Source organism: Chanos chanos, chromosome 5 (genome assembly GCF_902362185.1).
Source record: "Chanos chanos chromosome 5, fChaCha1.1, whole genome shotgun sequence".
NCBI classification, from domain to species: domain Eukaryota; kingdom Metazoa; phylum Chordata; class Actinopteri; order Gonorynchiformes; family Chanidae; genus Chanos; species Chanos chanos.
In genome coordinates, this window is record NC_044499.1 from 37410930 (window position 1) to 37425711 (window position 14782).

The 14782-nt window shown below is 40.2% G+C and overlaps 3 protein-coding genes across 3 annotated transcripts; all 3 read right to left on the reverse strand.

The window, feature by feature from the left end:
• Positions 1–4863: 4863 nt before the first annotated feature.
• rbm46 (RNA binding motif protein 46) lies at positions 4864–7925 on the reverse strand. The gene is made up of 5 exons (XM_030775992.1): positions 7781–7925; positions 7135–7472; positions 6689–6818; positions 5593–6402; positions 4864–5057 (listed from the first exon to the last, which is right to left on the reverse strand). Exons 1-5 carry the CDS (start codon positions 7923–7925, stop codon positions 4864–4866), a joined length of 1617 nt encoding a protein of 538 aa, XP_030631852.1.
• A 1400-nt stretch (positions 7926–9325) lies between these two features.
• Positions 9326–11034, reverse strand: lratb.2 (lecithin retinol acyltransferase b, tandem duplicate 2). The gene is made up of 2 exons (XM_030776024.1): positions 10522–11034; positions 9326–9481 (listed from the first exon to the last, which is right to left on the reverse strand). The coding sequence occupies exons 1-2, from the start codon at positions 11032–11034 to the stop codon at positions 9326–9328; spliced, it is 669 nt and encodes a 222-aa protein (XP_030631884.1).
• Positions 11035–12863: 1829 nt separating this feature from the next.
• LOC115813378 (lecithin retinol acyltransferase-like) lies at positions 12864–14308 on the reverse strand. Its single transcript, XM_030776023.1, has 2 exons — positions 13775–14308; positions 12864–13016 (listed from the first exon to the last, which is right to left on the reverse strand). Exons 1-2 carry the CDS (start codon positions 14306–14308, stop codon positions 12864–12866), a joined length of 687 nt encoding a protein of 228 aa, XP_030631883.1.
• Between the last annotated feature and the right edge of the window lie 474 nt (positions 14309–14782).

Genomic DNA, 14782 nt, shown 5'->3' on the forward strand with positions numbered 1-14782 from the left:
TTTTCAGAAGTGTGTGTGTGTGTGTTTGTGCGTGTGTGTGTGTGTGCGCGTGCGCATCCGTGTGTTTTGTCTCTCTGTGAATGTGTGCGTTTGTGTGTGTGTGTTTTATGAACACTGAATGCTGCCTGACTTAATCTGTAAGATTTGCCATACCTGTCTAACTCATAAAGCAAAGGGGTAGCAGCTTAAAATGATATACTGCTTGGATGCTCTCGTCTCTGTGCTATTACACAGGGCCTATATATAGCTGGCATCAGAGAGGTAGAGAAATTAAGTCTCCAGGAACAGCTGAGACATACAGGGAATTTAAAATTGTTTAAAATTTACAGTTACCCCAAAACACTCAGTGACACCACTTACCTTCTGTTTATGTTACATAGGAGGGCACGACCTTCAGCACAGTTAACTTTGTTGGCGCTGAAGAATCAACATGATGTAATGAGTGTGCTGTCCCAAAAACCTTGTTAGAATTGACTGAACTACAGTTTTACTATGGGAATACAGCGTGCTACAAACCACTTTTACCGTCAGCTAAATAATATCTGCAGTCTACTGGGATACATCAGGAAACTGTCAAATATACATCATACAATGCCGTAGCACAGTTGGCAACTTTTATAGAGTCAATAAATTAAAGTGAATCTTAGAGTTAAATGTCAAAGGATATAGGACAAAAACAAGGAAAAGGGAGAAGGGAAAATGTATACGCATACTGCTGTCTCGATGTGCTAATAAACAATAACTGAAATTGAGGTATAAAAAACAAAAACAAACAAACAGACAAACAAAAAACAGTAAAACTACAGCAAATAAAATCATGGGAAAGAAAATGTTTGTGTTTTTACACAGCACACACACACCACGTGAGCTCTGGGGACCCTCCACTGACTTCCCTTATGACCAGTAGGCGATTTGTTATTTTTGAACAGGGGGGATGGCCCAATGGTCACTGACACTAGTCCATAGAGTATATAGGGGGATGGCAGGTTAACAAGCTAGCAAGGGGGATGGCATCCCCCCCACATCCCCCCACAAATCACCCACTGAATATGACAAAAGTTAAGAATAACTACCTAACTCTAAACCTTCGCACTCTAACCAGAAAACACTTAATAAACAACAGCAATATCTTTTATGAAAACAAAAAAAAACTGTTTTTTTTCCCCTACTGGTCTCCCAGTAGAACATCAGTAAAAAACAAGTACACACACACACACACACACACACACACACACACACATACACATACACACATAAACAGAAATAAATAAATGAATAAAAATTGTGATACCAGTTGTTTTGGGATTGTTGGAGATGTTATCTGACATTCATCTGACAACCATAATACTGCCACTCTAAGACCATTTCTGCTTCAAACAAACGATTTGTTTGTTTGTTTTTAACAAATAGACGATGTTGTCTTTCTGAACATCTCTGTGAAGCTCTTCATTTAATTCTCTATTGAAGCCATCAGTACACCATAGTTTGCTTAACATGACTACCCCAACTGCTCTCCCATCAATCCAGGTCATCTACGATGCACGGTGCGCCCGGAAGGCCCTCAGCATCGTGAAGGACCCCACCAACCCTCCCCACATCCACCTCACCCTCTTACCCTCTGGCAGGAGGTACCGGAGCATCCGCGCTGCCTCCACCAGACTATGCAACAGTTTCATTGCTCGAGCTGTGAGGTTCCTCAGCAGCCTGAACGCTCAGAACCTCAACACAATGACTTTCTGACCCTCTTCCTTTTGTACAATAAACTGCACTGTCACCCCAAATAACTCACCTACCTGCACAACTATTTGCTGCTAGTAACTCACTGTCCATGTCAGGTGTACTCGTTATGTCTGGGTTTGCGAAAATAATGTTTAATGTGTACAGAGGCATTTGTTGTACAGTGTGTGTGTATGTACAGGGGTTTTGTGTATTTTGTATATTTTTCACTGCATTGTATATTGTATTGTACTGTATACTGTATTATATATAGTATATTGTAAAGGGTTTTACTTAGTACTTTTTGTTTTGAATATTTACTACTTAGTATTTTTTGTTTTTGTTTTCAATATTTATTGTTTGTTATTTACTTTTTTTATGTGGCACTGCAGTCCTCGTGAAACGCAATCTTGTTTCCCTGCATGCGTGAGACATGCATATGTGGAAATGACAATTAAAGCAGTCTAAGTCTAAGTCTAAAGTATGAACCTGTCAAATCATTATCAGCCCAGAGCTGTAACAAAAGGGCTGTGATAAATAGCTTTGTTTACACCACATCTCTTCCTTGGCTCTTTGATGGTCTTTCGTCTTTTATGTCCTTTCCTTTCCACGTCCTCCATGTTCCAATGAGCACTCCCCAACCAAAATGCTACAACTCTGCCACCTGCAGGCCAGATATTAAAACACAAAGAAAATACACCAAAAACACTTCACTGCTGTTACATTGCTGATTTTACCGCATCTAATATGGGAGTGAAAGCGGACGAATACTCGTTGTTTGTGTTACTACCCAGAAGGCTAGAGTCTCTAAAACTGTCGTCCACTCTCACAACCCAATTCCATTCCATCTTGGTATGATCTGGAGACAGGAGGTGCGGTGGTCTGGAATCTAGATGCTATTCCAGTTTGGCATAGTCTCTGAATATCTTTGTGACCAGCAAAAGCTGTTAATGGAGTTTGGTATGCTACTTCAACAATAATGCTTTACCACAAAACGTGCCTACATTTTCCAACCTCAGCAATTTACATTCTCCTGTCAAAACAACACTATAAACAACTGCTTGGGATCACTCAATCATCAAAATAGATGTCATTGTTTAGTCTTTCTTTGCAGGCAATGTGGTTGGGAGTTTAACATACTCTACACAATAGTGTAATGACAAAAAGCTGACTAATTTTTAAGTCTTCAAATACTGACCAGTTCTAATGGATTCATTCTGCCTGTTAAATTCAAATGTACTTTTGTCTAACTCACTGAGCAATTATCAATAACTTATATTCTGCAATTCCTACTCAACTATGACCTCCAGACATTTTTATGAGCTGACAGGAAAATGGAGAGCTTTAACAAGGTGTCATATCTCAAGCCAGGGCCAGGCAGGCTTGAGACTACATCCTCCAGCTGGTTTGTATCTTAAGACCACTTCCAACAATGCTGACATTATGGTTCAACTCACATATCGCTGAACTACAGTAGCCCACCTATCAGAGGGTTCTGCAGTACTCTGTTTCAGGTGCACAGTACGTAGACTTCCACAGTCTCTGTTGTTACAGAAACATGAAAATACCAATCCAATTACATAACAATAAACAGAAACACATACAAAGGATATCAGTTAAACTGCACTTTATTATATTTATTCAAATCAACATGATCAAACTTTAAAAAGTTCCCAGCAGAGAAGTAGTTAACAGGAGTATAAGGATAAACTCTTTTTTTCTATAACATTCCTGAAGCGATACAAGAACATGACAAGTCAATGCTTGGAACAGTTTTACAATTTGTTAGAAATGTAATGTCTAAAAACTAAAAAAAAAAACTAAAAAAAAAAACATGAACAAAGACAAATGTCTCAATCCCATTCCAGTTTGAGCTACGTTTTGGCCAATCCTTGAGAATATAATTCAACAAACAAAGCCTGTTTTGGTGGAATAGATGTCATTTGTATGTAAAGGCAATTTGGAAGCTCAAAGCAAATAATTTAAACACAACACACAAAACAAAATAAATAAGAAAACGTTACAGATCAATTAAATACTTAAGTTACTGAAAGTTATTAAAGAGCAAGGAAATAGTATGTAATGAGCTGATTTAACCAATAAATTAGAGACTTTTGAAAGTTATAATTGGAATTTACACCTGGGTGTACCTTTAGACATCAGTTTTACATTTTGGAATTTCCCTTGATTTACTTTACACTTGTGGTACTGAAAGTCCTCAAAGTTCAGCATGTATCTGTAGAGAGGCTCTTAAATAAATTATCACATTTCATTGAAAATGATCCCTATGTGTTATTGATCTGTCTGAGCAGGTGTATGTCTGTTTTCTCAGACATTATGACTATAAAAACAAATGAAACCACAGGTGGCGTTGATAACTAAGAGAAAACAACATAAATCCAGGCGGGTGATATTTCCTATTTCGTTCCCATAGGCCCTTCTGTTCTTTTTGTCATTATCAGTCCTGCACAGTACAGCCTCATCTGCACCCCTCAGTTCAGCATCAACTCTTCCTTGGCTTCACAATCTGAAGACTGTCGCTGGGCTAAAAGAAATCTGTTAGGAGCACTGGCCATACAGGAACAGACAAGGAAAGACTGTGTAAGAGCTACACAAAAAGAAAGGCATGTTAAAGAAAAAAAAAGAAAGAAATATTATGTATCAAAATATAACCCACTGTTGTTTCATCATTACAAAGATTGCCTTTGCTAGTTGGTTCGGGATTTAAGTTTGTTTCTATCAAGCAATATAAGGGTGTTACGATGTTGGTGTTTGTGATTTTATGAGGCTGGTATTCTAAACTTTTACATTTAAATCTGAGTATGAAAAAAGCCAAATTCCTTCCTTTGCTGTTAGAACATAAATACCTGAGAGTGAGATGCACAAAAGTGAAAACATATAATGGCCAAACAAAACATAGCAGCCAATCACTAACTGGAACCAAACCACCTACTCTACACACACTCAACACGTTAGCTAGCAACACAAAACAAATGCCAACTAGCCACTTCAAATTCAACCGTCCCTTTAAACACCCACAAAAGAAATCAACAATAGATAGTCAACAATAGAATCCTATTAACCTTATATTACATGTATTTGAACATATGTTGGGTTTAACACACACACACACACACACAGGCATGATCAGAAGAAAGGTGACTGGCCGGAGATGAAGAGCCTCTGGCCGTTGGTGCTGGAGATGGGTAGAGTTGGGGAGAGGGTGGACAGAGGGTACCCTGGGTATGGGAGTGGTCGACAGCTGTATGACAGCAGACCTGTCCCTGATGCAGCAGGAGGTGACAAATTTCCAGGAGAAGCAGGTGCATGGTACGAACAATCTGGAGAACACATACATGCAAAAAAAAAGAAAGACATCACACACACAAACACACACACACACACCAGACATACCAAAGTTAGAGGCATGCCAGAGATCTGCAATTCTCTGATGCACAGCCCTGATATTCACACTCCTGTTCTCCCTGCCATTTACCAGGTAACATTATGAAAGATGTAGGAAAACAGTCCAATAGACAAATCACACAAAGCATGTATTATATATGTCCTTTTTCTTTCTCGACAGAAATTTAATTAAGCAATGAGCTAAAGAATCTTTCATTTAAATAAAAAAAATGCATTTCAACAGCTCATTTATATATTTTCATCTAAAAAACATTCAGTCAAATGTTCAAACTGAGTTCTGTAAATCTAGCTTTTGCACCCTTGTGTCCATTGTATACTTTCAATCAGTCAAGAATGCTGTGTTATAGACAAATTACAGTTATTTAGGAGACCACTGTATGAAAAAAAAAAAGAAAAGACAAGTCATGATGTGTACATGTGTGAGCGTGTACATGTAAGTAATTCTCTAACCCAGATTCCAGAGGGCATTTTGGGCTGCAAGCTCCTTTGCATCCTCCAGCATGGTGCAGACTTTATCAGGCATGAAGCTGCTTCTGGTGCTGCTGATGACAACCTTGTAGATGAGCAGAGTCTTTCCCTCATGACCAACGGTGGAGTACAGGTAATACTCAGGCAGTGACCAGCTGTTCTTGTGGCAGTAATATTCCAGCAGGGACACAGCAGAGCTCAGCTGACTGGGCCTAAGGGTTTGGAGGCTGACCGGTACCAGATTGGAGCCGGGGATGAACGGGTAAACGAACCTCTCCACATCCACAGCGTAAGGGCTGTTCAAACGAGGAGAGAAGCCCAGAGGACGTCTGGCGAGGGGCAATCCTTCACCCGTTCCTGGGAGGCCCATTCCCAGACCGGGGTCGTCCTTGTTCGGGAAGAGAAAGCCGGTATCGCCGCAGGTGCCCGCCGTCAGTCCATTCTGGCCCCCCCGTGGACCACACCTACGGCCCCCGTCTTTGCTGACGGGCTTGGCAAGGGTGACTTCGATGGGCGAGCCGTCGATGAGCTTGCCGTTCATAGTGTGCAAGGCGGCCAGCGCGTCCTCGCGGTTGTGGAAGTGAACGAAAGCGTAATCGGTCAGCTTCTTCACGCGCTCCACCGAACCAGGCTTGAGGCGAGAAAACTCAGCACGAAGGGTCTCCTCACTGGTGTGAAGCATGAGGTTTCGCACATAAAGTACACGAACACGCTGCATCGTCTCCTCGTCCACATCCTTTTCTGGCTCCGCCCAGTCTACCTGGATGGTGTGACCCCACAGTTGGAAGGTCCCTAAGAAAACCAGATGACGAAATACAAGTGTTTCAGAGGGACCCAGAGAACAGGTATTTTCATAGCCAGGCAAAAGAAAAAAATACCTTAATACTGGTGTCTGAAAGAATGAAATGTATGACTTCAGAAATAAGCATAGCTATAATCAGCTAAACAGTCAACAGCCAGTTTGTCATCTGATCAGGCACTAACTGAGGTACATATTTGACATAACACATGTGGGCTAAAGAGGTATTATCAGCTATGTCCATATTCCCAGTAACTCTATCTGCCCAACACACAGTACCTGGAATGAGCTTTCTCCGGGCCATGGCAGCAGCTTTGTGCGACTCATACTCCACGAAAGCAAAGCCACGGTTCTTACTCTTGTCTGTAGCACTGGGATAGACAATGACATCCACCACTCCCTCTGTCACCTGATGATTTACACAATTCAATTCACTCAAATACTCTACAATGAAAGTAGGTGAGCGAGTTTGAAAACACTTATTCTTTAATTGAGCACCTGTGCATTACCTTATCTGTTGGTGTGTGAATGTGTGTCTGCTGCTCCACAAATTTTCATTATATTTTTAAAATACTAACACATTCTGGTTCGCAAACTAGAAATCTCAAGCCACGCATTTTGCCTTCTATCACTGAGCTATGTGTGGATAAGCATAGAAAATCCTCACACATCCAGGTCTTTCAGAGGTAAGTGTGTAAATTCCTGCCAAGTTTAACAACTTTGACCTTCATCATTTCTTCTTGAATCTCCTCTTTCCTCTTGTCTTTGGGTATAGATCCAATGAACAGGCGGCAGTTGTCCAGGCTCACACACACTCCGATGAACTTCCCCGGTCGGATCTCATGGTTGTCGAGGAGATGGATAGCCCGCTGGGCTGCCTCTCTGGTGGTGTACATGACAAAGGCATAGCCCCGGTTCTCACCGCTGAACTCCATCATCAGGCGAAACTCGTAAATGCGGCCAGCGCGCTCAAACACTGGCACGAGCTCATCCTCGTACATGTCCCGTGGGATTTTTCCCACGAACACCTCACAGCCTCGTGGTGGAGGGGGTCCCTCCCAACCTCAAAAACACAAACAGTATTCTTGGCTTGTGTGCTAGTGCCACCTACCATTACAGTCACAATTACCACACGTATCGGTTACTAATTTCCCATTAAACACATGCTTGCAACCTGCCAACTCTAGATGATTGGATTCATTTTCTCTCTCAAACACACAACTGTGTTCTTATTGGCCAAGTTTATCTCTTACAGTTTTTCTCTCACTTTTCTAACCAGAAATGAAAGATGTATAATTTCGCTCTCGTTGAGAGAATATACTAAGCCTTCCAGACGTTTAAATGACTTAAACTAAAGCATTCCATCCATACCTGGAGGCGGACCACCAAATTTTCTCTGTCCATTTTCCTGAACCATACTGTAGCCTGTTTTCTCCATCAAAGCCAAAAGAGCTGCCTCGTTAGGGCTGTCCATTCGGCTTTCCTCACAGGACCGATTTGTACTCCCTTCATCCATGCCAAATTAGCACTGCTTCCTAAAGTAGAACCACAATTGATGATCTGATGTAAAGTGATGTTAAAATGAAGGCACTTGATGACTTATTTATTAACAGTTTTTAGATCCTCACTTAGTACGAAATCTGGAAGACTGTGGTTTATTAGCTTGGCTTCGACTTGACGCTTTCTTATTTATTCCTGATGAAACGTCCTTGCTACTAAACTGTCACGTCACTTTGGCGGGAAGCATTAAACAGTTGTGAAATTTTTTAGCATGACAGGCAACGTTACATAGCTAACTGTGATTTAAAGGTCACAAGGCAAAGACCAATCTCGTTGAGCCATCAGTAATAGCTTCAATAAATGCACCTCAGTCTTTACCTTGGTTTCCGGAAAGGAAGCTAGATTACATTTGATACCGTGAGATGAGGAGTTTGTTTCATTAACCCCAATCAAACCTCTGCGAGTGATCAACTTTGGTTAGCTGAATGGCTGATGTAAACTCAGAAGAAAGAACTAAAACTAACCGAAAAAACCGTTGCTTATACATAACACCTAGTACCGATGTGTTAATGTGTGGTAAAAAAAAATAGATAACATATATAGATACAGACTACTTTAGCTTGCAAGAACAGAAGCATAAATCGAAGTTCCTAAACCAGAAACCAATTTCGCGTAGCGGCTAGCTTCGGCTAGCTAGATCAGGTTTGATAACTTGACAACTACACTGGCTACACTGTGGGAATCGGTCCGTACGGATATCAGCCAATGTATGTTAATGGACTGTCGCCACTGACTGATTTTAAATGTCAAAATGGTTTCTCACCAAATAACTGTAACAATTCAGGTGGCTTCTTTACTTAACTTGTGTGGATGCAGCTATAACCTGTTAACCAACAATCTCGATTGATCCAGCACTCTGATTCTGAGCAAACATTGACGTTCTATGAGCCAATCAAAGACCAGAGAATTATTTTGCCCCTACAGCGGGCTTTACTCAAAAGACAAAGAGTAAACTTTGACAAATATCTAGTTGCATCAAAATAGATATATGCGATGATTACGTAATTAAAGAAAGGCTAAATGTTATCAAAAAAGAAAAACAAACTTTAATTCTGTGATATTTACTGTTAATAATCCATAGGCCACAATACACAGAATAAGATAATAAATTAATGAACATATCTTCATGGATCAATATGTGAATGGACACACATTGACAAATGTACCCAACACCTGAATCTTTCTTGAATTAAAAAAAAAAAAAAAAGTACATTCCTAAATCAGTCTTCTGTACATTGAACCAGCTCAGTTATTTTACGAGTTTCTTGTAAGAATATAAGGACAAATTGTACACCACACTGTGTGGAAGTGGATTATATTTCTGTAACACAACCAGTCATTTTCTGGGGAAAGAAATCAGGATGCCATCCATATAGTGAAGGGGATGAGTAGGGTCGGTAAGATTCCATGTAGAGACAGGGAGCCGAAGTACAACATGATGGACAAGCATAAGAGTGCACTGAGGAAAGCACTTGTCTTGCTGCAGACAATCTTCCGAACTGTTTTACAAAACTAGAGAGAAAGGCAAAAAAGAGAGAGAGAGAGAGAGAGAGAGAGAGCTCATTAGATTTAATTAGTTACAGTAGAGTGGTAGGTTTTTGTGTTCTTACAACAGAGGGTGATCAAAATGTTTCTTATGCCACTGATGGCGCATCTAGATTAAGGTCCTTTGAATAAATTCTTGCACATTTTACAAATAATGTAGCTGTCTTTTACAGAGATTGTCTTTCACTTTCTTTTTGCTGTATTTTTTGCTATTTATATTGAAGCTTAGACACACGGTGGCCTTGTCTGAGGAGAAAATAGGCAGAATATCTGGGATAAAATGAGCCACACGGTTGTTCCCTAGATAGATCCCGAAATGTGTGAAGAGGGTGCGGGGCACCTCTGTGTGTGTATTCCCATACGTTGTCCACAAAGTTGACAGCATTACTTATCAAGGTGCAGCTGTCAAATGTGTTTAGTTTCAGTGTTTGTTTGTTTTTTTTTTCATTTTGTCTATGATATTTAACAATAGAATTTAAACATATTTGTAATACACTTTAAAACACTAACAGTGGGTATTGTAGTAAGCATTTAAACCAATTAAAGCTTAACAGTGTTAGCCAACCTGTCACTGACTCAGCATTACAGAGCAGAAAGGGAACAATATTAATCTGAGGGTGTATTGAGCAACGTTTTTCAAAAAATGCATAAAACAAGACCAGACTGATATACTCAGGATCCTTTCCTTTTCTTCAGTATGTTAAGCCATAAGACGAAGCATGACTGAAAAAATAGGAATTTTTGAAAACCTGCCAGAAACCAAGTGGAATGTATGAAGAAATGGACTTTGTGTATGTTTGAATTCACACCACAAGGAAACAGCTTTGTTAAATGTCAAGCTGAGTCTTGTCTTAAAAGAATGTAAGAGGAGACCACAGACCTACAACACACATTGGAGACGACGCCTGCATTGGCACGACACTCGGTAGACAGACTCTATAAAAGAGTGGTGATCCAAACCAGTTTTGATTGACAGCTTATATTAATATGAGTGTGAGGCTTCTCACCTGGTATGTTTGGAAGCTCATGCTAGTGCCATATCTGCAATACATGACGTAATGTTCACAGTTGTACCACAGCAGGCTGTAGGTCATTGGACCTAGCAGCTTCTCTGCCCGCCTGGCCACCTCGTCACCGGGGAATGGAGGCCGGCTGCACACCTCATCCGTGTGGTTCACCAGAATCTCTGCACCATACGCAAAGTCCTCCACAGTGTCTATACGTACGCTTGCCACTTTTGCAATGACCCCTAGAATGAGCCTGCTGTTGCTTACCATCTGGGCAATAGTGGCCTTGTTTGAGGAGAAAATAGGCAGAATGTCTGGGATGAAATGAGCCACACGGTTGTTCCCTAGATAGATCCCGAAATGTGTGAAGAGGGTGCGGGGCACCTCTAGGAGATCCCCTCTTTTGAAGACAGAAATGTCGTAGGCTCCTTCTTTCTTTTTTTCTTTCTCCTTCTCATCATAGTCTGTTGTTGCGGCAACGAAAAAGAGACTGAAAAACCTCAGAGGAAACATCATCCTGGGCAGAGAGGTTGTGTTCTCTGGAGAGTTTGGTGCCTTGGTGTTTTATTCCTCCAACACCAGTCCGGGGGGGGGAGTCAGGATTAGAGCTCTGTGGACATTTTCCAGAGAACTCAACAAGAGGCTTTGGTCTATCACATGCTTAAAGGAACAATGTAGTTTCCCAATGCTTGTTTTGCTTTGTTCTTTTATTGTTCAAGAGTGAGGAAATCTAAAAAAAATAGTATTAATCTGCTTCATCAATTATAGCTCTCTTTATTGGGATTGTGTAAGGTGTGCTGAAATGGAGGCACAGTTGTAAGAATATAATTCTTCTCCCAAATTTGGCAAATGTCAGTTGCATAAGTTATTTCCTCACACTTATTGTTCTAGACATATCTGTCCAAGTGCCCTTGAGCTCCAGTTTGACAGTCAGTCTGTTCTCCTTTTTGTGTTTTGTGCATAAAGACCTGTGTTGGGAGGAAAGGAACATCGTCATTTAGGACAAAAACATTTTCTCTTAACATACAACAATGCTCTGTTGTGGTGATGTTTCTGAAGTTTCCAAGACCTGTGTCCAGTTAAAGCTAAGTCTAGGAACAGTTTGGAATGAGCATCCTGTGTAATGTATTGAAATATCTAATATTTTAAATTGAAATACAATGTCTCTGTTAACTGTCATATTTTACATGAATTCACTATGACCATACCAGTAAATGCACTTTCCCACCACTTCCTGAGGCAGTGTACGTGTGTGTGTGTGTATATATATATGTATACATATATACATATACACACACATATTGTATATATAATATATATATATATATATTACCTTGTTACAACAAAAAGGTGTATACATGTGTGCTCAAACACACACACACATACAGCGAGAGAGTGGGAGTATAAACTCTTTAGATCTGGCAGGTAATTCTCTCTCTCTCTCTCTACATATATAGAGATTTGTGTTTGTACTTGACAGATCTCACCCTGCTCTACTCATCCTCACCTCAGAACTGAAAGATCAGGCAAACATCTCTTTCCACTTCTGCAAGTGTCTAGAATTCTAGTTAGGGTTCCCAAATTTTGTTTTCCAGTGTACTTGTCAAATTTAACTTCTTTGCACAGTCTGCACAGAAATTTGGCCTTACTGATGGTATAACAATGGTGTCGTGATAAGGGAACAGTCCAGCAGCCACAAGGACATGTTGATTTGACTCCTGAGTACAACAGTTCTCTGCCGAAATGTCCCGGAGCAAGAGGAAACATCGCTATTACAGAGGCTTACCACCTCTCCGATAAGAAGAACTGAGAGCCATTTTGAGTCAGTGTCAACTGAAATGAACCTAGTTTGTCCTCATATCAACAGTTCTGTGCAGAAAAGAGTCAAACAACAAACTTCTGGTGACAGTGCTAGACTTTCGTTTCTTTTTTAATTTTTTTATGCATCACCCTAGTTATCTGAAACCACCTTACTAATCCATATGTGTGTGTGTGTTTGTGTGTTTACATATAGATATATACAAACAGAGAGAGTGAGAGAAAGAGAGCCACAAATATCAGGAGCAGCATGGACACAATTGCTAGTATTTAATATTTATTATGGAAAATGTGTTAAAATACACTCTGTACAAAAACAACGAGCAAAATATACTTAGACGGACTAAATTCAAGACAATTTATAGATTAATTTAACTAGAATGAGAATAGATTACTGAATTAGAATAGCAGATTATTAAAACATTGCATGATGAAAACGACAGCGAATGACAGCAAATTAGTCATGTGTCAACATTTAAATATCTACAAACATAGGCTCTTTAATGCTGAAGTGGATTTTCATGCTACCCGGCCATCCAAAGAGTAAACGGTATGAGGAGCGCTGGAAGGGCGGTGGACGGCGCCATTCCCAAGAAAATGATGGACAATGTTCCAAGAAGCGCTGTAAGAAAAACACTCCTCTGGTCCCGGATAACAGATTTCAGCCACTCACAAAACTGTTCAGGGAATAGGAAGAATGAATGAGACTTTGTCTGAGAACCCCTTGTATATGGTTGTACTATCTAAACGCTTTACACAGCAGCTTTTTTCATCCCAGATTTTACGAAATAAAAGTGCTCTTTTCAGCAAGAAGTATAATTTCATACTGACCCATTGTGGAGCATCTGCGAAGCTACTTGATTTAATATACGAATTACACAATAAACAACTGCAACAAGCAACGGGCGCCTTCAAGATTTTTCTTTGATTTCTACATAATTTTAAGCAGTCAAATTTAAAATATGTCGAAGACATTTTCATACTTCGTCTACATTAGCTCACCGATAAAAGAGAGAGGAGGGGGGGGGTCTTTCATTATGAATGAAAAAAAATTCCGATAGCCTAATTAAAGACGTTATAATAACTCCTCTACGGATTACGCAGACGACATCGATTTGCTATTCCATTTGCACTAACATAGCAAATGCATTCTTTGTCTGCAATCATCTGCTTAAATTGGTAAGAAGTTACAAACTGGAGGAATTAGCTGAAATAATAACCTGTCAGAACTATGTGTTCTTCGAACCAGAATCGTTATTCGACCTGTTTGTGATATTAGTCATAAGTACGGATTGCTCGTGATAGTCTAATTCATATCGACTACATTTTGGAAAGTATGATTATGGTCTACATGCGGTGGGCTGTTTAGATGTTTGAAGCTAACAAGAGGTTAATTAGAAATATTACACAGAAGTCGCAAATTTAAACCTTTTACCTTGTCCGTCTGCAAACTGAACCCAGTGCCATATCTGCAGTACGTCACGAAATGTTCGCAATTATTCCACAGGAGACTGTAAGGAATTCTGCCGACAAGCATCTCCGCTCTCCTTGCTACATCCTCATTCGGTAGTGGCTGCTTTTTTAAACTGCTGTCCATCGTATTCAGTAAAACTGGTGATCCATATGCAAAGTCTTCCAATGTGTCTATCCGGATAGTGGCATATTTACACAGTACTCCGAGAAGAAGGCGTTTATTATTGACCACTTTCTGAATGCGTGACTTGTTTCTCGTCAGAACTGGCATGATATCAGGCATCATATGTGCAACTTTGTTATCACCCAGATAGATTCCGAAGTGGACAAACAAAGTCCGTGGGACTTCTAAGAGGTCCCCTCGCTGTAAATTCCTGCCTGCTTCGTAGTGTCTCGCGCACTTCTCCTTGTCTCCTTGTGACGGAATAAAACTGAAAATATTGAATTGAGTAAGGAGGAAAACTTTCTCCAGAAGGAAAGTAAGCGAATCTAACATTGTGAACGTTGTGGTGCAAGGGTCTGCTATATCATTTTTATTCTAAAAGAACCGTAACATGCAAGCGGCACACGGTGACATCACATCAAACGTACTAAGTCCATTGGCTATTGCAATTCATAGGAACTGAAGAGGGGAAACGGGCTACAAGGAGAATTCCAATGACGCCGATTGTCGGCTGACTCTCAGACACAACTTAAGGCACATTCCAGCCGGCTGACTGTAGGGCTTACTGAGCTCAATGGCTGTTAAAACTTGTAACGATCTCGATGCAGAGGAGTATATTGAGCCATAGGAATAGAATAGGATAACTTATAACGTAAACATTTTCTTATATTTTTATATATAAAAATATTTTTAAAAGTTGCTAGTTCATAGGCCGTAAACTAACGGGGTCAGTTTAGTCGTCTAGTAACCTAATGTAGGTACTTTGCAAGTAGGCCTAACAGTAATTAAATATTAACTTTAACGATA

Excerpts from the sequence above, each read along its gene's own strand:
- lratb.2 (XM_030776024.1), bottom strand. The coding sequence starts at position 11,034 with ATGTTTCCTCTGAGGTTTTTCAGTCTCTTTTTCGTTGCCGCAACAACA. Across the intron at positions 9,482-10,521 it reads TGAGCTTCCAAACATACCAG|TTTTGTAAAACAGTTCGGAA; the intron begins GTGAGAAGCCTC and ends CTTTCTCTCTAG.
- LOC115813378 (XM_030776023.1), bottom strand. The coding sequence starts at position 14,308 with ATGTTAGATTCGCTTACTTTCCTTCTGGAGAAAGTTTTCCTCCTTACT. Across the intron at positions 13,017-13,774 it reads TCAGTTTGCAGACGGACAAG|TTTTGTGAGTGGCTGAAATC; the intron begins GTAAAAGGTTTA and ends TTCCCTGAACAG.
- rbm46 (XM_030775992.1), bottom strand. The coding sequence starts at position 7,925 with ATGGATGAAGGGAGTACAAATCGGTCCTGTGAGGAAAGCCGAATGGAC. Across the intron at positions 7,473-7,780 it reads ATTTGGTGGTCCGCCTCCAG|GTTGGGAGGGACCCCCTCCA; the intron begins GTATGGATGGAA and ends TGTGTTTTTGAG. Across the intron at positions 5,058-5,592 it reads AAATGCCCTCTGGAATCTGG|ATTGTTCGTACCATGCACCT; the intron begins GTTAGAGAATTA and ends TGTGTTCTCCAG.